The 22576-nt window shown below is 31.6% G+C and overlaps 1 protein-coding gene across 1 annotated transcript; it reads left to right on the top strand.

The window, feature by feature from the left end:
• The first annotated feature begins 4502 nt into the window (after nucleotides 1–4502).
• Nucleotides 4503–15451, top strand: LOC131842023 (uncharacterized). Its single transcript, XM_059190454.1, has 19 exons — nucleotides 4503–4591; nucleotides 4673–4970; nucleotides 5247–5381; nucleotides 5711–5973; nucleotides 6207–6411; nucleotides 7108–7278; nucleotides 7780–7915; nucleotides 8453–8605; nucleotides 9019–9158; nucleotides 9666–9814; nucleotides 10274–10429; nucleotides 11040–11170; nucleotides 11663–11839; nucleotides 12185–12335; nucleotides 13254–13400; nucleotides 13702–13808; nucleotides 14264–14381; nucleotides 14590–14775; nucleotides 15323–15451. Exons 1-19 carry the CDS (start codon nucleotides 4577–4579, stop codon nucleotides 15449–15451), a joined length of 2967 nt encoding a protein of 988 aa, XP_059046437.1. The 5' UTR covers nucleotides 4503–4576.
• Nucleotides 15452–22576: the final 7125 nt, after the last annotated feature.

Raw genomic sequence — 22576 nt, 5'->3', positions numbered from 1 at the left:
AGCTTATCAATATGTTGAGACATATTACTTCGATTTATCTAAAAATAAACCATAAACCACAATGCTTTAAAATCGACTCTTAGTGACAAATTCTAAATAAACTTTCCTTAGTTATTTGTCGCATCGTAACAAACCCTTATCCTCCCAGTGCCGGTCTAGCGACCAGTGTGGAAATGGGACATGATTTGGAGTCAAATGTCGAGTTTTCCTTCTCTTCGGCCGATATATTTGTATTTATGTTCATACACGGTATATTCTTTTTATGAAATGTATCTATAAAGGGTTAAATATTACTAAAACATAGAAAGGCTAATGACTAATCTGTTTATAATTTGCGTATTATTATAGTTTTAGTACTTATATCATTAATGATGTTATCATGTAAAGGCCATAATAAGGTGATTATACTATACTAATACATTTGTGCAGTTTTCCTTGCTTTCTAAATATATACATGTAATATCCCCAGTTCAGCCAGTTGAGTATTGAAATATCGTCTTAAAAAACATATATTAGCAATTCTTTATTTCATAACAACAAATGAGTAAGGGTATTCGTATCTCAAACGTATATAACATATATTTCTATAATATATATTTAGATTTCGTTAATTGATGCTAAAAAGGTAATCGTAAAAAGCTTGTAGTTACTGAAGCCTAATTGATAGTATTTTCAAATAAAAAAATATATGTAAGACAATCCAATGAAGACTTTAACCTTGACGTTCATTGTTTAGTTACTCATGTGAGTATAGCACAAAGTGTCAATATGGGATACAATCAATTGATTAATGTAATTACGTCGCCCTTTATTATTAAGTTAAAAGCTAATTTACTGGTAACGTTCCTGTCTTATAATTATCCATTTTACGCGATTACGTTCCAAAAATCATACCTTTAATCAAACAGACCTTTCTTACAAATATCGTTATACAAGTATTGAAGTGTTATGTTTCTCAATTCATCTGACAGCATTGAATCAGGCCATAAATATATAAGGTTCTCAATTTAAAAAAGATAAGAATTAATATTAAAAACAATATAAGAAACTACTTATGAATAATTTATATTATTTTAGCTTTCTAATTAGTTTCAATGAAATATAGTATCAGTTATTATTATATATTGACTCGAATCCTTGATATCTAAAGAACCGATCAATACAGTCTTCTAACAGTAATCTGAAAAGTATAAGTTTTGATAATTCCTACTTATAAATAATGTTTGGAATTCTCATATTTTTTATCCAGTAGGTACATGAATAACTAATAATCTTTAATAAGGTAGATTCTGTATAATGTCGTCGTATACCTCTATACATCTTACAGGTCAGACGCGCTATCATCTGCCGTTTCAATTATATAAAAAATGTTCTAAGAGATAATTAAATAATTTTCTAATCATTTATTTATGCTTTAATATATATGAATGCACTATTGCATATGAAAGTCGAATGCTGTTAGATATGAGTCAATACTGAAGAAAAAAACAAGAAACTAAATTAAATACGTAATATTTATATATTATTGCATGTTTTATATGTCCTGAAAATTTTATTAAAAAAATATTATTTATATTACAACAATATTTTAATTAAAGATATTGTACTTTATGAACTATTGTCTCATTTTTTCTTTTCAAAAACAGTATTTATCTGGTAACAAAATAGATTACCTTTCTTCGAAAATGATACAGCATGAAATTTAAATGTGCCATAGAAGAATGAATATCCCAGAAAGTTCTCCGTTAATTGTGTAAAATTTACATTACTTATGTACTCGCCCTAAAAGCATAGAAAAAAACAACAATTAAAATAATTAAAAAGACATAATTAACAGAATGCTGATGAAACAAACATAATAACTATCTACTAATTATATTTAGTCGCTAATAGTAACACATACCACGAAGTAATACTTTGGAAGTTCATTTTGTTTTATTACTTACCTGATCGAGGTGGTTCTTAGCTATAATTTATAAGATTTGTTCAGGAATTTGAAGACTATTAACTCGGTTTCATGTTAAGGAACGGATTTAAAAATATATATATTAAGAGTTTTTTTATGTACCTATTTTCTAATTATGCTTATGTATAATACCGAAAATCACCGATATCATATTACTAGATTGTAATAATTATCTAAAACTCGCAAACCTTTTCCACGATGCAATCTTTGGCTTTAAAGTTAACTGTAATCAGGCTTGCTGCAGCGAAATGACTGCACACATCCTTCACTTTGTACCGCCATAACAATTTTTTACGGTTCTCATTTAAGGCAAACACGTCTATTTTCATCTGAAAATTTAATAATGTATAACAATTCTTTTGAATAAAAATATAATTCAGTAAAGTACAGAGTATATGGATTATGTACTTTAATTTAGTTCACTACTATTACTAATTGTATGTTACTAAATGCTCAGGATTCACGTTTAACCTAATATATTTAGAATTAGAACACGCTAAGGTAATAGAATTAGAACATTCATATTTGGGTCTACATTTATTGTATGATATTTTAAAACTATATAATAAATGCGGAAATGTGTCGGTGTGTACAGGTAAGTAACAGATCTGTTTGTTACCTTTTTAGCAACTAAGCAGCTAAACCAATCTTAATGACATTTGAGAATGAAAGCATATGCAGACAAAGACAAACTAATGTCATATACAGTCAAATTACATTTTCTATCATACGTTAACAAATTATACGAAATTTATATTATACTAGATTTTTGCCCGCGGCTTCGCTCGCGTTAATTTATCCCCTTAGGGGTAGAATTTATCAAAATCCTTTCTTAGGGGATGCCTACGTCATAGTAGCTTTATGCATGCAGTCTCAGCCCGATCGGTTTAAAATTGACAAAGTTTCATATAAACTTTCATCCCCTATTTTATCCCCATGGGGGAAGAATTAATCAAAATCCTTTCTTAGCGGATGCCTATGTCATAACATCTACCTGTATGCCAAATTTCAGCCCGATCCGTCCAGTGGTTTGGGCTGTGCGTTGATAGATCACTATGTCAGTCACCTTTGAGTTATATATATATAGATGAAAATAGCTACTGTGTGCAATTAAAGGTTGTTCTGATAAACTTATCCAACTTAAAAATGATCAATTAGTACCTCTTCGATTCGACTTCTTTCTAAAAATGTATGTTTAACAATACCCAGGAACGAGTTGTCTTGTCTCCGTATATCGCTTTCAATATCTGTTAAATTTTTATGTTTAGGACCAGAACACAGTGTCAGGTTATACGTCGACATTAAATACGGGCCCTGGTAACAATTAATATAAAAATGTTCATTATACAAACGAATAAAACAAATAAATAACATTATTCTGTAGGAATTATTTATTACAGGTATTTTTAGGTATACTTTATCAATATAAAAATTAATAGTGTACTCAATAACTATGTAGGTATATAATAGGTACATGCTTAATAAATACGACATAAATAAAATAGATGAAACATATGCAAGGCGCCTTTCAGTCTAAATAATTCTACTTAATCCATTCTCATATTGAATGTGTCTGTCTGTTTTTTAGAGTTTGCTTTAAAATAGATTATATCACAAAATCAAGATTATAAGACAAAATAGCGCATAAAAAATAGTTTTCTATACATATAAGTCTTGTACATAAGAGATTTCATGATAAATGGATGAACCATTTATCATGAAATCTCTTATGTACAAGACATCTGTAATATGATTAGAGCTGTACTTACATAGTTTTCGGGGTTTTTTGTGATCTGTGCAACGACAATGGATCTGAATAAAAGTAATATTACATTAAACAGGTAACATATTAAATTCATGATTCAGAAGTTGTAATGGCATGGATTGTCCTCACCGATATAACAATATAGGCTTAGGTATGAATACTAAATTGTTGAATATTATTAGTAGAATCAAATAAAGTAGATAATCACTAAACCATAATGTACATTTTTTACTAATCTATGTTTAATGACAATATCATTACTGTAGTTAAGTACCTACATTGAAATAGCATACATAAATAACGAGAACATTTTAACAGTATTGAATTACAAAATGATACTTGCATATCTAAAACAAACTTTTTTCGAATTTTATTTAACTTATATATATTTGATCCGGAATAAAAATAACTTTTATGCTATACCGACTAAGGCTTCCTTATAACTCTTCGAGATTGGCAGAGAAGTTACAAAGCATGGCATCTTAATCCCCAGGAATGGCAAAGCATTAGGATTACCACGGCGTCACAATTAATTTTATTATATCTATCGTGTATCGTATCATGGATCACATTCATGATCTCAGCTAGTTAGCATTTCCAATTACAGAAAAGAAAATGACTTGCCTACTTAGGGTTTTGTGTTAAAGATATTGCTAAAATCATTAATTATTCACAATTATTAGACCTTCTTGATTTATCAATGTTCTGTCTGCATAAAAACTATTTAATTGAAATGACAGCTAAATAATTAATTACAGGTAAACACATACGTATGTTCATAATTTATTACGACTGTAATACTTGATTGTTTTGTAAAGTAGATTGATAATTAGAATATATAGGTAATGAAAAAAGGAAAGGTATAAAACAGCATAACCGTGTAGTTTCTTTTTTAGTTTATATATCTAATAAATGATGTATTTATAATATTCGACTTATAGTTTCGTTCCGATGCTTCCATTTCTACAAAATCTGACATACAGTTTAAAGAAGAAATCTACATACCGCCACTTGATGTGTTGACTGTAAAAGTGTTGAGTTTACGAGATCCAGATGAAAATCCTAAACAATATGCCATTAAAATAACGTTTTTCGATCAGTTGTTATTGACAGCAGTCATCAAATCTGTGGGAAATAGAGAAACAACAAAAAAAAGTCCAGTATTAGCTAGTGGTGACATGAATTATGATCCATCTGACTATGAGAAAATGTGCCTTATTGCCGACTGTCCCTTAGTTGGTAAGAGTCTATTTATGCTTTAATATTTTCCGCACGGTTGTCACGCAACTAGGGAAATGTGTACATATACAGAAAATTATCCCGAGAAAATAAGCTATATTTTCCAAAGACGGTTTACTACCTAACAATAATAAGCGAACAAATGTTGGACAAAAAAATTGTGTTACAAGATTTACAACATATAAATAAATAATAAAACCTGTATCAGTGTTTCGTATTTTTTTTTCCATCTAATAGCTCCTTACTTCATTGAAGTAAGCTATTTATTTATTACAGTATACGTCCAGCCTCTTAAAAGTATTGAATCAAACATGTCTGGAGAAATGGAGGACAGTTTAAATTCAAATCCGATTGTCAAATGCGTACCGGATATAAGCTGTTGTAACATTGATATCTTGTCGATCTTTTTGAGTAAGTTTATTTTCTGTTAAGATTTTTCCACTTTCCTAATCATTGATGTACCTACGTCAACTATTTTAAATATAGAGGGGGTAGAGAAACTATTGCCAGCATGCTATACCATTTTATATTAGCTTTACCTCCAGGCGGAGCTTCCCCTTCCCCCGCTTTGTAAATTGATTAAACTAATAATTCCTGGTGTATTTGCCCTAATACGCTGACTAACCTCATTTCATCCTTACCTTGTCTTCCTCCGCTGGCGCCACGTTAGTATACCGTTCATACAAGCAAGTACACGACATTACCTATTCATTCATAGCCCATTTAAAATACTATTTCAGATCAAGACAAACTGTGTATAAGTAAAAGCATGGAACCAATGTTTGCACCTTCAGTATTGCATCAGAAAAGTTGGGACAATTTACTTTTACTCACAATAGAACTTTCTGTGTTACGGAATCCGCTGAATGTGCACCATCACAGATTATTGGAGAAAGCCAATTACATGAAGTTAACGGTTGTAGCTTCTTACAATATGATAATACCTTATAATGAAGAATATATGTACACTGCCGCTTCAAAAACGCCTCTATATAACGAAACGGTTAGTTTAGTCATAAAAGTTCATGATAAAACTGTAAAGATGTAACCACTGACATAACAAACTAACTGGCAGACTGACGGATGCTAACAGAAACATATATAACAGTAACACGCCATCATATAAAGTTGTGCTCTTCATGCGTTTACATTCCTGAGGAGTATAATGTTGTGCCATTCATAGATTTGACAGGTACATAAGGCTACCAGTTGTAAATAAATAAAATTGTTTTCTAGAATACCGGTCTTGTAACATTTAATCAAGGTTACAGAATACCAAAGAGATTTCAATGCAATAATTTTTATCCTAAATGGGAAAGTCTCAGACTCGGCGATGATGTTTTTACAAAGGGAGATGAAATTTTTTGTATTAATATAGAAGATTTATATAATCCCAATGGTATAGACGTGAATCGACATATTCATAGCTCAAGAAATCCTTGTAAGTTATATATATTGTATGTCTTTACAAAACTCGAACACTATCCTTGCTCGCTAACCACCACCTCTGTCACAACGTTAAGATTGCTGGAAGAGATCTCTTTCAGAGATAAGCCCACCATTGCTCACATATTTGTATAACAATCTTTATTTTTTTAATGTTAAAAGTGCAATAAAGTTTATATTTTGTATTGAAAATATCAAATATACTTATACTCTTACAATTTCATCTGGCATTACATTAGGTGCCAAACCAAAATTATATTGTAGACGTGAAAGCACTAATGGCGGACCCTGCCTTTGCTAACGGTAGGTATACACTGACGGGTCACCACTGGAAGCCATCGTGCTGACATGGTACATAGCTACTAGTGAAGCCAATACTTCACTAAAAATTCGGTCCAATCAGCAAATATTCTTAGGAATTCCGAATACTACAGATTTTGAATTTTTTTTAATTAAGATAATATGCATATCTAAATTACTAAACAAATTTAATCATTTAAATCCTTTACCTTATTATTATAATGAATATATTTTTTAAATAAGGCAAACAATCTTAGATTGTAAGCCGTAATTTCGTAAATCTCAAATTAATTTCTAGATTAACCTCTGGATAATACCTACTCCTACCGTTTGTTCTAACACAAGGTTGGTTAACGTTATTGGAGTGTATTATTTACTATTAATTCTATAGACACGACAGTGTGGGGCTCGTTTCATCGTACTCTAATGCTAAAGGATAACACCTGGTTATGGAACCATCTACGACATTATAAGTGGCCGTTGGAAGTACATATGTATGGAGAACATGGCGGCTATAGTTTCATGGCTTTTCTAGACCTATTTAAACTACTTTACCCCGGAGGTGAGATGTATGCAACTGACGACACATTGAAATAGAGTTCCTAAGTTTTTTCCATTAGTAAATAAGAAATAATTTATTTATACATATACTAGCGGAGTGATTTCAAGAGGAAAAGTTAAGAGACATACAAAAGTATTCAAAAATTACATATAGGTATGAAGATAATATTTTTAAACAAATATTAATGAAGACATACGCTTCACCTGTTATATATAATGCATGCATTTACAAGAAAATTAATTTAAGTATTTGTCTGTTGTCCTGGATTATTATTATCACTTCAATCAATTCATTATTGCAACATACAATATTAATTTTCTATATACATAATGATCGTAATACTGGCTATAGAACACTATAGATTTGAATGATATTGCTGACTGTATCGGAAAATTTATTTGCTGTAACTGTAACTGTACATTGCAATAATTTGTTAGCAACAAATTAGATTGCTATGTGTTAGATTATTTAAATTAAATACTAAGTATAAAAACATTTTAGAGACAACGCTCCGTTTAATTGTGCCTTTACAATGGATAAATAGTCAGACAATGATGGAGAACTGTGGATGTAACTTACTGCTCACACCCAATGAAAGAGCACCTTCAACTTCAGGCAGTACACAAAAACCTAACAAGTAAAGAAATAAAAATGTTTTATTATGATAAAACATGAAAATTTCCTAATTAGACTATTATTTTTTGTTTTTTTTTATCATCATCATCTTAAACCTTATTCATCAAATTTTTTAGGTTATGTTTCGATCAAGTGTTTTAATCAAGATGTGACCCGCTACTGTCATTTTATATGTTTCTGTATGTTACATGATAACTTCGCCATTTCTGCACTTGTTATGAAATTTTTTAGAGCTCCTATGATAGGACATAACGTGGATAAGAGTTATCTTAATCTTCTAGATTAGTAATGTAAAATAGTAATAGGAGTGTCATGAGAACGTAATTAGGTTCGCATGATGAGGCGGGCCATCAGCTTGTTTGACATTCAAATTCCAAAAAAACGTTAATTTCATCTATACTATTCTTCTGGTGGTAGATGGTTAATTCTTGTGGAACAAAATTAATTTCACTTTCAACTTGTAATATACAATATTGTGTGTTGCTACACCATAGAAAATATATGCTACAGTTTTACTCCTAACCTGTTCAAATTTCAGGACCACTACCGACTCTACACCGGCCAGCACGAGCACTGACATAGGATATACTACCAGGCCTACAGGAGCCAATGAAAATTCTGCTTTCGTTATTGTGGAAGTCAAATTAAAAAACCCTTTTCAGAAAGCAGTTATACCGCCTCATATCACTAAGTAATTAACGATTTCTTTATCCAAGTTCAAATTTTTATCTAATTCAAATACGTATAGTTGGATTAAAAGATTTGTCAAAGTTCTTCAAAATTAAATTGTGTCATATTTTCACTTTTAGGTCACTAGTGTGAGTAGAGCACGTATAGATCAGAATGATCAGAAATAGCAACAAATTAAGGATACTAGGGTATAGGCATACTTACTACGATTGCTATTTTCCATAAAAATAATCTTAGGATCAGTTGCCATTAGAATTTTAAAAAAAGTTGTACTATCCAGAAAATTTGAAAATAGAAACTTAATTATCTACACAATGAATACAATTAAGTACTACCAAGATCTCGCTGTTTTCGCGGGAAAAAATGACTAGGAGCGGTGGACTAATTAACTAAGCATTCAAAGTTATATTCTAGTTCACAAATAGAAGATATGTTAAAAGAAATGGAAGGTGGTTCTAATAAAAGAGAATGCACTGGACGCGGTCAGTTAGACAGGGATTGGCACGCGACTGTTCGATCCGCTGTCAACTCTTTACGAAAAGTTCCCCATTATGGTATTATTACATTTTTTTCAATATAAAAAAATGATAACATTAATCATTAATCAGGGATGCCAACCGTATTAAGGTGCTCAATAGAAACACGAGATTTCTTGGCCTTCGGTACAAGTCCATGTTCATCCTCGTCCAAGTTTCTACGATATTTAGACGTACGTACATAGTTAGAAAGTCAAATTGAACGAATATACGAGTTTTATAACATTTTTTATTTCTTCGTACGAAGCTATTTTAATGTTGACATGGTAACCCTGATAATACATTAAACTGATTAATATGAGAGTAAAATAAAAGAATCATGAATAGCAATGCTAAATTGGCCAAGATATCACATGCTCCATTGCCGAATTAAAAACGTTTTCTTTAAATCGGTTGATTACTTTTTAAAATTGGAAGCAAAAAATATCTAAAATTTAAAAGCATCTAGATATAACTGCCGAGAACGATACAGGTGTAAGTCTTTAATAATAATAAAGAATAAAAGTAAACTTTTTCATTAAACAGGTAAGACTGAATTTTGTAATTTCAACCGTCAGTTGAGCGAGACACGTACCCGCGTGGAGCTAACGACATCGTTTTGGCAGGACGCTGCCGTATACGTGAATAATAACTTCGTTGTACAAGATTTCCTCTCCACCGATGAACTTTACAAGGTACCTACCAAATTAATTACATTATTATATAAATCAAAAAGTTTTCAGTCAGCTCCCTTATTCTAAATTTCATGCTAGGTCATGGTGATATACAGAAAACAATGGCCTTAACTTTTCTTATATATAAAAAAGTCTATAATATATCATCTTATTATTTATAACATTGTTCAATATTTTTTATAATAATAATCATCTTTGTTTGTCTCAAATATTAAACTATTGTAATTGCTGCTTATAATAAAATTAAAAGTTATCAATAGGGACAAAACAGTCTATAACTCAGAGGGGGCAGTGAATTCATACTCTCTGCTATTTTCTTATAGCCTTTATTAGCAAATTAGTACAATAACACAATTAACAGTAACAAAATTACAAACTAAAAATTATGCATCAAAAATAACAATTCAACAATAACCAAATTAATTACCTAATCGAAATCGAGTGTTTGCTGTTTTTCAGGAGATGTTAATGATGGCACATGCGTGCCTCATGAAAACAACTTGTGAAACCCTTGTGGGTGCAGATAGTCCACACGGAATGGATCCAGTTCTAAGAGCAGCGAGACATGCTCGACACTTGCAAGACATACCACACGCAACAGAACTTTATCTCCAGGTAAAATGACTTATAATAATATAAGAACGTAAACCTTTTTTAAAGCGAGAACTAACCAAGTGAGGTATCCGTACTAAAAACTAGAACAATCTGTGAATGATTATTGTAAAACTCGATATAAATTTCACGCACCTTGGCTTCACACCAGTGTAATTATTGTATGAATTTGTAATTCCATAAAATGCTACTTGATACCATGTTAAGTTACTAACTGATAAAGAAACTTGTAATAAATGAAAAAAATATTATATCCAAACAAATTTTAATGTGAAAATTTACCTCTAAAATATTAGTTTAGGTATTAAACAATTTTTTTAATATTAGTTTAAATAAGAATTTACTTAACCAATTCATACTAATATAATATTACCTAGGCAAAATCGTATCTGTCTGTTTGTCATCTCTCCATGAAAACGGCTGAACAAATTTAATAAAATTGAATGTGAATATAAATTGTATTACGTGAACTGACAGAAGCTCTCTTATATCTCAATTTTTTTTTAATATTTATTCAGCATAGAATCTCTATCAGGTCATAAATTCATCTTTTTGAGTGGTTTTCATTTTTTACCAAAATTCATGTCCTATACACCTTTATGGGTTGTTTTAGTTAGTAGCAGAAAAACCTCGCGATGCAGACTACTGGCGAGAACTAGGTACCTGTTTATTGGACGTAGATCGAGACTGGGCTAATGTTTGCATTAATAAATCAATTGAACTTAACCCCAGGCACCCCCTAACGTGAGTAGATATTAGTATTGATTGTTATATAGGAACTTTTTATTATTAATATAACAAATCCCTTCAAGATTTCCTTCAATTGGTGTGACAACCGTTGAAACAGCCTTATTGCATGTACGATGAAAACTTTTAAGCCAATACTCATTGGAAACTTACATGATTTGCAACTTAATCTTTATGATCTGACTTATGGAGCGGCTGAAGGCTAAGTCCTGCCTGACGGATATGACTTTAATATGAGGGCACCGCTAGAGGATGAACTTGAACTGAAACTTGGCTCAGGCCATCATAATTTCGATCCTCATTTGAATTGGACAGTGTATTTATTGATCGGAGGGGTGAGTGTGTGTGATCGTGGTAGAGACGGAATGGTTAGACTATTGAGCAGTGAGGCACTACGCTTTCAAATGGTGACATTAAAACCACTCACATTCGCATCAGCAAACACATTCGAATTTACCTATATGCTTATACAATGTTTATTTCTTTTAGGCTCCTGTCTAAAGCGTCTATCATATTTGAAAACAGTCCTGAAGCAGCTGAGATATTTTTCGTAGCTTTGTTATCATTGTACCCGTTTTGGTCAACCGGTTGGGTTGTTGCTAACGCGTACTATTCAGATCGGCAACTTTTTAATATGGCGGACGAAGTCATGATCTATATTAAAAAGTAAGGTTTCACGTATGTAATTAGAATATCAAGCAAGAAACTGGTAACCGTCGCCTATAAACATGGTCAGCACAATGCACATTATAATGGGACGCCCACAATAGCACTCATGAGTTGCCGTTGGAGGACTAAAATATCATGCCTGTAATTTAATATTTACAAAATCGCAGTACCTAAAGGTTTAACAATCGTCCAATCTATCCCTGGATCGTATATATTTTAAATGGTTAGTAACAGTGTTACATAATTAAACCCCTGATTCTTGTCTATGAACGTGACGGGTATCACTCTCAGCTTGTTTGCCTATTCTATATCCAATATATGTTTATTGATATTAAATTTTAGGAGTCAGGCAAAAGGCTATACAGATGTTTTAGGCTTTCTAAGATCTTGGGACCACGAACTTGGTGATTGGTGGGACTACACGCCACTGTTGCCAGAAATGTGTCCATACTACGACGCAGCCGACCTCTTATTGAGATTACGAGCTGTAACAGTAAATATATTAATTTATTATACTTACTAGTATTACTATATATTGCTTATTATATTTTTATTAAAATATTTTCTTAAAGCTAACTATCCTAATTTATTAACTTTTTCCAATCGGTGAAGTTTAATATCTGTATTAAAAATAGAAAACAAAATTGCATTTCCTCCATCTACTTATGGAGGAAATGCAACATTTTTTCCTATTTTTAATACAGATATTAAACTAAGCAATCGTATCCATTACATTAGCCTTCAACTAATAATTAAATCATATGTTAAAATAAAAATATCTATTTACTGTTAAATTATCCTCCACTTTCATACCCAAAAAAATCTGCGCTAAATGTATTGTTGGAATAATGTTTGTCAAATATACAAGGTATCCTGAAAATATATAGGATATTTTTGGCGTTACTGTAGATACAAATAGTTTAACAACTCAAGGGGCGGCACAATTACCCATTGACCTGTAATACCCCATTCATCCGCTTATAGAAACACGGTACAAAGCAAGATAGGGAGTTATCTGTGTTAGAAATTAAATAGATTACTTTTATAGAATGCACCCCTAGGTACAAACAACAAACTAATACAGCAAACTAGCCTACCAGTAATTTGTTGTAATAACATATGCAACGATTTTTTACTTCAAAAGAAAATAAAAAATTATAGGCCTTCTAACAGATTGGTGTAATTGTTATAATAGTAATATTTATGCATACGTTACATTTTGTCACTAGGACAATAAAAAACATGCCTAAATGTAATGTATATTAAAATTTATATAAAATATAGATAGATCATATGGGATCTATAACATTTTACATGGTTTTGTATTTTACGAATTACGACAATGAAAATTCTAATATGGTATGGTAATTTAATAATTATTTATTATGTATATTGGTTGTTTCGGTTCAAGTTGGCAGAGGTGTGTGTGGCAAGAGCACTGTCTGAAGCGGGTGAGACGGCCGCCTATTTCCACTTAGTAGCATTATGTTATCGACTGCGTGGCGACATCGACGAAGCTCTTTGTCATATCCGTCGGGGTATACAGAAGTTTGGTGAAGTATATCAAATTATTATTTATTTACCTACTTGCCTGTCTTAGATATTACATTACTGGAACTTGGAGCAAAATGTAATTCTAATCTATTAGAATATAGTCCGACTTACCTATGTTTAACTAGGCTGAACAAAGAACGATAGGATAGAACGAGCATTCTCTTGCTTGATTGAAAGTGTAGCATAAGAAGCAAAGCACTCACTTTTCATGCTCATACCTATATAAAATATTTACCATCATTACCATTTTCTGTTCATATGGACCCTTGTTTGTTTAAATTGCCAGTAAAATCTTATAACAACAGATTAGTTACATGAGAACCTTAGAAGCTGAGTGCCTACACAAGAATAAAGATTACAATGCTTCTATGGCTTGCTTGGAAAAAGCAGGCACTTGTATTAGCGCTTATAGGTAAGTATAATATTTTTAACATTTTGGCTTTACATTCTATCGCACAGTATTATATAAATAGAATAAGTGTACAGAAGTAAATATGCATAAACGGTTTGCTCACGACTTATTATTCAATTTATTTTTATTTTTATATAAAAAATGGCCTAAAATCGTCGTCGTAATACGAGTATCTACGACCTTTACGTCAAATTTCACTAAGATGCGTTCAAATATTTTGAACGGTAACTGACAAACAGTTAAACTTTCGTATTTCCAATATTAGTACGGGTAGCACATATAGATACTATATATATTGACTCGTTATATACATACCTACCCTCAGCGCACTTAGTCCTTACAGCGTCAGCGTCTATGTACCTAATAATGTTGAAGGTTGATATTGTTTTAAATTTTTAAATTATTTTGCGATTACTCTTCTCAGTCTTTGTATCCAAAAATATGCTATTTTACAGTATACTGCTAGCATTGCCGAACTATGAGCCACAGCGAGCGCGTTCTGTCTTGGTAGATCTTATACGTAGAGAACCAAACGCATACGCTTGGATGGCATTCGCTGATGACTGGATAAAGGTATCTTAATGTTTCGGACTTACAAATACTAATGATATTGTTCCTTTCCTTTGTCTTTTACTTTTCGACACACATTCTAATCTTAGAACCATATTTACGCGGACGCATCTGCAGATTTTCAGTATATAAGTATTACATATTTTGTACCTCATTCTTTGCATCCTCCTCTGTTTGCATTGTCCTTTCTACTCTGACAATATTTTATTAGCGAGCAACAGAAAAAGGTGGTGAAGCCGATACAACGGATGACAAGAAGTTAGTTAAGTCGTATGCAGTGGCATGTGCTGTACAAGCGCTGAAGCTGGATAGGCGAGCAGGCCGAGCGTGGGCGTTGCTTGCCACGCTAGCGACACCGAACGCTAGGCGTCAGCATTACAGAAATATGGCTATAGCTGTTAGTGATTAGTGATTTCATACTATTAATATCATACACACAAACTTTCGTGAAAATGGCTGGACGTTTGTTACTCTTTCACGCTAGATGGATTTAAACAAAATTACATCTAAGTACACATAAAAAGGTTTTCTATTTTTCATTTCTATATTGTTCGTGTTTCTTAATAACAAATGCATTATTATTTCATATAACAAAAATAGTAACAATTAAGTGGTCTTTTTATATGGTATGTGGCCATCTCAAATCATGAACACTTACAATACCAAACACAGCTCATATTTGGCACCCTTGTAACAAGAAGACTTACGAGTGACTGTACTCATTTACAGTACAGTAGGTACAATTTCTAACCCTTCAAACAAGAGCATAATTGCATCTATCTGTCTGCAGAATATTTGTAGTTGACACGGAATGCCCGTATCCACAACTTACAAGATATTAGAGAACTAAACTACATGTCCGATTTATGTTTTTGTATCTATATGTTTGTTATGTGTATTCTTAATGATTTCATTATATAAATAGTATATTTTTTATTTTTCAGTGTGGTTACCAGTGGGTGGACGAATATACGGAGATAGCCTACCTCCCTTACCAACGGTCATTTTGTAACAAGGTGGGCACTGCTTTACAGGAGTGTCGATGTAAACTATGCAAACATCTGCAATTTTAAAGGCACTACCTTTTTCAATAAATAATAAGTGTTTGCCTAAATAAATGTATTAAATAATTATTTGTATTATACTCTTTCGAGTTATGCTTGATTTTCATGAATTAGAAACAACAAAATAGAAACCAATTAGAAAAGATAGTAAAAAAATTCTCGGTGTTCCTATATTATTTGACACATCCAGGTTGGTTGGTCCAGGATTCAACACGGCAACTCTTGTGCGATTTCTAACATATGAACGTTATCATTATTAAAAACGCGTAGTAAACGCGTAGTAGTAGGTAAACAAGATCAAACGTCAAATATTTTTCAAAAATGCGATATATATGTACTGTAAACAACACATGTCCTATTTTACGAATATGTATGCAGCAAATCTACATAAAAATACTAATCTACATATATATATAAGCTACAACACATTATACTACTGTCCTTCCTGATAATAAAAAACGATATGATACTACCATTTTCTACGCTTATGAATTCGCAGACTTATGTACTTACTTTTAATATTTATTAAATAAAAAATAATTTGAATAATCTCATAATTGTAATCCCCAATAGTGGTCCAAATCTAATAAAGTTGATAAGCCCAAAAAATTAATACAATGTTTTTAATACCTAAATATAATAAATTTATTATATACACAAATAACCAAAAAGGACGGTTGTTGATGGTTATCCCTGCATCGGTGGTTTAGGTGGCATGTGACGATCAGGCATTGGGGTGGTCTCCTGGTCCCACGGAGGGGGATTCGGCAACTCTGACAGCTTCTTTGTCAGCCATATTAATCCATATACTATCAAACTCACTGCTGATAACCTGAAATAGCATCCTAGTCATTAAAGAAACTAATAACGGGAATAATCTTTTTACTATTAAAACTTTAGTGTTTATAACAAGCAGCATCCGTAGCTTCGTACCTAGGTAGGTATATGCGCATGCCGTTAAGAATAGTATTATAATTTATAGTTAAGTAACTTATTATTTGCGAACCGATTGAACTATGAGAAATATGAAATGTTAGAGGAAGCTTGCTACATCAGTGAAAATTCCATTCAATTCGGTTCCGCCCTGTCTGAGATTAACATATAAAAATTCACACAGAGATACCTACAAAATAAATTCTAAAAACTGTTTTTTTAACTAGGTGCTTACATCACAACTCAGAAGATTCTGTATATATATATTAACATAATATATATAGCCTATGTCACTCTGGAATGTACCTACCATTCAAATAGTGAAATTACTTACCTACCTGTTTTAAGTCAGTGAAGTACCTATTAAAATTTATCCATTAAAAATGAATGTTTCCTTGAGATATAGAAAATATGAGACCTACAGTTTGTATATAGATACGTATCTGAGTGTTCGTAATTATAAGTTACATAGCACTTTCTTCACTCCTGAGCACTTATTATTTCATCGAACTCACTTAGGAACTTACATGCTTATTTCCTTCGAAACGTATGTCCCAAGACACCCGTATTGTGCGTTTTTACTCCTTACGAACACTTTCCATCCAAAGAACTAAAATACTGATTTAATTAACAATCGACATGCCAATATACAATAGACGTGTCTAAAATTCAGTAAAAGCGATATCCATGCGATATAAGTATTTTTAGTAAGTATTTACAATTATTGTATATTTTAATTAAAGATGTCAATAAAAAACTAATGTATATATATTATTCAACTTGCCACACTACTTGTTACATTAAAAAGAAAAAATACATTATAAAATAAATTCGCTCTGCCAAATCGGTAATCTTGATATGTTATAGTGGGGAGAAGGAGATTGTTAGTAATGTGGACTAATAACCCTATTGCTAGCAATGTACTACGTCAGGTTGAGTTCCCCCTGGAAACGATCGTGGTAAATTCACCATGAATTTATCAACTAACTGACCTGACCTCATGTACCTACATCTTATCATGCTCCAGTGGTGCCCCGCCAGCGTAAGCCGCTAGCGCAGGCTGGTGCACCATTCCATTATCACACATAAGATATGTAATAGTATAGCTTGTACTGGATTATAATGGAAAGTATAAATGTTTACTGTTATTGTATATTTTATACCCAACAACAAAATTCCTAGCAACGTCTTTCGACGTAAGACAGTGGGTACACAATTTTAGTATTATTTTACGTGGTTCAACTGTACCTGGCTATATGCAATAACTATCAATTAAATTTATATTGATTTCATGCAACAGAATTTAAATCAAAACTAACATTTTACGCTGCAAATAGCCAATGCCTAAACTTTTGCCTGACAATAACGGCTGTAATTGGAAAAATCTGATGACTTACCTGATAGAAAACAATAAGAATATTACAGGTGATATTGAAATACTCATAGAAATATAGAACACACAGATATATATGTACGGGAGCGAGGGGGAATAGCGCTGACCAGGTAATGGCGCTCAGCCCTGTAACTCTATCAAAATGGAATGTAGCAACACGCCACGTTGCTTAAAGCACGAGGATAGGTAGCCTCTAAAAGACAGCAATGCAAACAGACAGGCAGCTCAGAGTCAGAGTCAGATTTTCGTTTGCGGCCATACTGATCAAATTTTTGCATTAGTGTTTTATGGCGGTAAGTCTAAAATTTTAATGCTTATTTAATTATTAAGTATATTTTTATGATAATAAAACTATTCTATTTTATGTAAATGCAATCCCATCAAAAACATAAATGTGAAATGATAGCCGAGTTTAATATTATGATATATACCTTGACTTCTACGACAAAAGAGATGAGATCTAAATGGGTGCCAAGTTCAATGGTCTGTCCTGAAATGTATTTATAACAATATAAAATATCATTTCTTCTTATAACTTAGGATAATATACTGTAGGCTAAGGTCTAACTTGGCCAGTTCTCATATACCAATTATTACTTTCGATTGCTAGTTACTACTAATATTAAAATAGGAACCGACAAGTAACATGTTTAGAACTTGCGAAGGCTACAGTATATTTCGTATATGAAAACTAGCCAAGTTAGACCTTAGGCTACAGTATATTATCCTAAGTTATAAGAAGAAATGATATTTTATATTGTTATAAATACATTTCAGGACAGACCATTGAACTTGGCACCCATTTAGATCTCATCTCTTTTGTCGTAGAAGTCAAGGTATATATCATAATATTAAACTCGGCTATCATTTCACGTTTATGTTTTTGATGGATATCATTACTTTTTGTACATAAATTATACGAGGTACTTATTTATAACTAAATTAATACCAAATTATTTTTGATAAATTACTGTATTTTCGTATATTTACGGGGTATAATTGTCTTTTTTTTTGTGTTATTTTCTATATTTTCTTGTAACTTTTAAATGTTCAAGTGCAATGCCAATTCAGTATCAGGAATTTTTGGGCAAATCGGGGCGGTATAACGTCCACAGATGGTTGTACTCTACAATAGAGCTCTCGTGACTTGGATCTAAATTGTTAAGACGTACTCCATCTAAGGTTTTAACTCTGGAGAGTCCAACGTAAACCTGCCCTTTATTAAATATAGAGGAGCCTATGTTGAGAAGAGGACTGCCAAAACTGAGGCCTTGTGATTTGTGGATAGTAATAGCATATGTTAAGCAAATACGGAATTGTTCTCTTTCAACATATACATTATTTAATATCTGAAACTTGGTTTAATTGAACTTTGGCTTAATTTTTGGTTTAAACTATTGTCTATACCATACGTATTTACTAAAATAATGTAATAATAATATAATCACAAATATATAAGTATAATTTAAGAAAGCTATGAATTTAATAAATCGCAACCTTATAGGTTAGATATCGAGAAAAAAAACATTGAGTTTTATCGCACCGCTCCCACACGGCGCCGCCGCGGCGCCCTATACCGAAATGCTTATTATTTAATAATTATTTATAAAAATAATGATTTTACACTATCGATGTGCGCTAAATAATGAAACAATAATTAATACCAAATCTCAGTTAATAACATAATAAATACGAAATTCGACTATACTCCTAGTTATAAGTACGAGTATATTTTAGACAGAATCTAAATTATAGCAACTAGTGTTTACCGCTCAATGCAATATTTGAAGTTTGCTAGTTATCGACACTGATGTGAAGGGGTCAACGTAAATTGGTAATGATCGACGTTTACATACAATATTACTTTCCGTCCAGTACAAGATGAGATTTTTCGCCAGGGATCAATGTCAATTGGTGGCTATCGACGTTTTCATAGAATTTTAGTACTCGTCCAGTATAAGTTGAAATAGAATCAATTAAAGTGAAAAATTGTAGTAAAATGATAACAATTTACCAGTTTCAGATTTTTTCCTTTATATTCACCTAATTACCTATCTGCATACCAAATTTGAACTTCCTAGGTCATCTGGAAGTGGGTTATAATTTTGATCTATAGTTGATCAGTGATAAAAATGACGATTTTTGGACATTAATATCTAAATAACTGTTTGAGATATGTTTATGAAATTTGGAACACATATTTATCTCGCAAGTCTCAATATATGAACCAAATTTGACAGGTTTATGTGAAAGAGTTTTTGAGTTATGAGGGGGTCAAAAGTGGCTCCAAATGGTTCGTGTAAATATACACACGGTGCTGCAGGCCAGTTTACTTGAAACTCGGCTTGACACGCTGCCGCGTGTCTAGATCAATTTTTAACAATTGCGTATGATTTTTTTTTATTTCCAGTTAATTACAAAACGACCGTTTGGGAGTTATACCGCTCACCAGAGCACCATTACCCCTTTGTGACTTTTTTTTATTATTATTGTAGATATGCTAAGATTACGTCAAAGGATCGCCGCTAAAGTTGTTAGACCGAAAAAGACCCTCAACCTGCTAAATTTATGATTAAAATAAGTTTGTCCAAGAGAAAGAATACAAACATGATACAAAAATCTTAAAAGAAAAATTTAAATGAAAATCTTCAGATACGACGACGATGACAGTTACGACAAAATGAATGTGGATGATAGAAATTATAACAAATTATAGAAATTATAAAAATGTATAATACATTTGTTATATTTCTATAACAAATGTATTATAATAACATTTAACAGGAATTTGGGAAAGAATATGAATTCTGGTATCGCTGCACCATCTGCGGTCTGTGGGTTCATGCTACATGTTCAGGGATTCACAGATAGATAAAATATAGGTATATGTGATTTATGTATCCAAGGATAAAATATTTTTATTTGTAATTTGTCTTACCTTTAATAATTATTATTTTATATTTTCTTACAATAATTGAAGTTGATTTGACATCTAAGCCTGTACTATATTTATTCTATTGAAGAAGGCTAATTTTACGTAGAAATGGGTATAATTGGGGATTGTAGATGTTACTTCTATTATTTAAGGTTGATCTTATGAATATTTCTTTAATTAATATATTTTACTGGTTACATTACCCCGTACCTTGAGCGGCATTACCCAGTCAGGGACAATGCCGCTCAAACATGTTTTTTTAAATAATGTCTTCCTACTACTAGTAGAATAAAGTTAAATGCTTTTGTTGTTAAATTATTGGTTACTCGATAATTAAAGATTTTTTACTTTTCTTAATTTTGATTTGCAATAAATAATTTATAAAATACACCATGTTTTCCTTAAGTGAATGCTATTCACCGTTCTTCCCCTATGTATTCTATACATACGAATACAAAAAGATATAGGTCTCTTTTTGTATTGATCTGAATGTTTATATAAATATGTATATACATACATATTATGTTTATATGAACATTCAGACCAATTTAACAAATATTTCATAAATTATAAAATTTTACACACATATTTAGCCTCAGATATTAAAAAACTGTAAAACCTACGCTTTTGTGAATATCACAAAAGCGTAGGTTTTACGTACGCCCCGAAAATTATTGACGATAGAGCAGTAATATTAGTGTTACAGTAGACATCAATATCCAAATATTTATGGTGTGTGTGTGTTAAAGTTTATCATTTTTGATAACGATTTTATTCGTATTTTTTCCAAAAGTTATATTTCCTTACTAAAGTTTTCATACGGAACTCTTCTAACTAAACTATCGCTTATGGTGTAGAAATCTAATGATAAAATAATTTATCAAATCGGTCCAGTAGTTTCGGAGCTTATTCAATGCAAAGAAATAAATCATTCCTCTTTATAATATAACAGATTGAGATTTAAGAAAAGTGCATTTAATTCTACCAATTGTCTGGTACCCATAAGATAATTCCGCTAACTTTGAACTACAGGCCACTATGTGAATTTTTCCAAGTTTATTTAGTTCTTATTTTTTATAGATATACCTTTTCCACTGTAAATTTTGTATACAGTCGTTGGTGTGTGTACCTGTGTGGTATACCACCTACCTCTATTTCCCCTATTTCGTCACCTTATTTTGTAAGCTGTGTTTTGGATTCTAGGATGAAATATGATAGTAAAATACAGGGTACGCTAGCGTGATATTTTAATTTCAAATCATGAAAAAATCGATAGAAATATTTTAATAAATTTTATTGACTATATTTGCTGTATGAAGTTATTCATTCAACCATAATCAAATCTTTACAAAAAATGTTTTTGTTGAAATAAAAGTGGTTCAGGAACTAATTACACATCATCGGCACATTTTCCCAGAGAATGAACACCATCGAAGTAGGTAGAATTTCCACAAAAGTTGCCATTAATATATTCTGATTTTTTTACAAATCATAAGATATCAACATCTAATATTACCACGGCAACGAATATAATTTCACATTCGCAACAGCACTAGTTAGTAACTTAAAAGTCACTAAATATGATTTCCCTCATAATTCTCCAAATACCAAGTTACAGGGCAACAGAAAGAGAATTGAACTGATTATGTTATTAGTTCCTTACCATATATGAGAGGTAGAAAATATTTATGATGAATACAATACACTAATATCTCGTGATTGCACTAAATGATGGTGACGTCAATTTAAAGAATATTCCAAAATGAAGCTCGATTCACACTACAGTTTGTTCGATAAAATATTTTTAATACAAAAACCCGCAAAACAATAATTTAGAAATTTACTCTAATATTAATAATGAATTATATTAATA

Source organism: Achroia grisella, unplaced genomic scaffold, assembly GCF_030625045.1.
Source record: "Achroia grisella isolate CSIRO2021 unplaced genomic scaffold, CSIRO_AGI_Agris_v1 utg204, whole genome shotgun sequence".
Taxonomy (NCBI): Eukaryota; Metazoa; Arthropoda; class Insecta; order Lepidoptera; family Pyralidae; genus Achroia; species Achroia grisella.
Note: the sequence above shows the minus strand (reverse complement) of the source record. Positions and strands in the feature narration are given on the sequence as shown.

Bases quoted from the DNA above. Each gene is read 5' to 3' on its own strand.
- LOC131842023 (XM_059190454.1), top strand. The intron at 7,279-7,779 runs GTGAGATGTATG...AAAACATTTTAG, and splicing joins TAAACTACTTTACCCCGGAG to AGACAACGCTCCGTTTAATT. The intron at 8,606-9,018 runs GTAATTAACGAT...GTTATATTCTAG, and splicing joins ATACCGCCTCATATCACTAA to TTCACAAATAGAAGATATGT.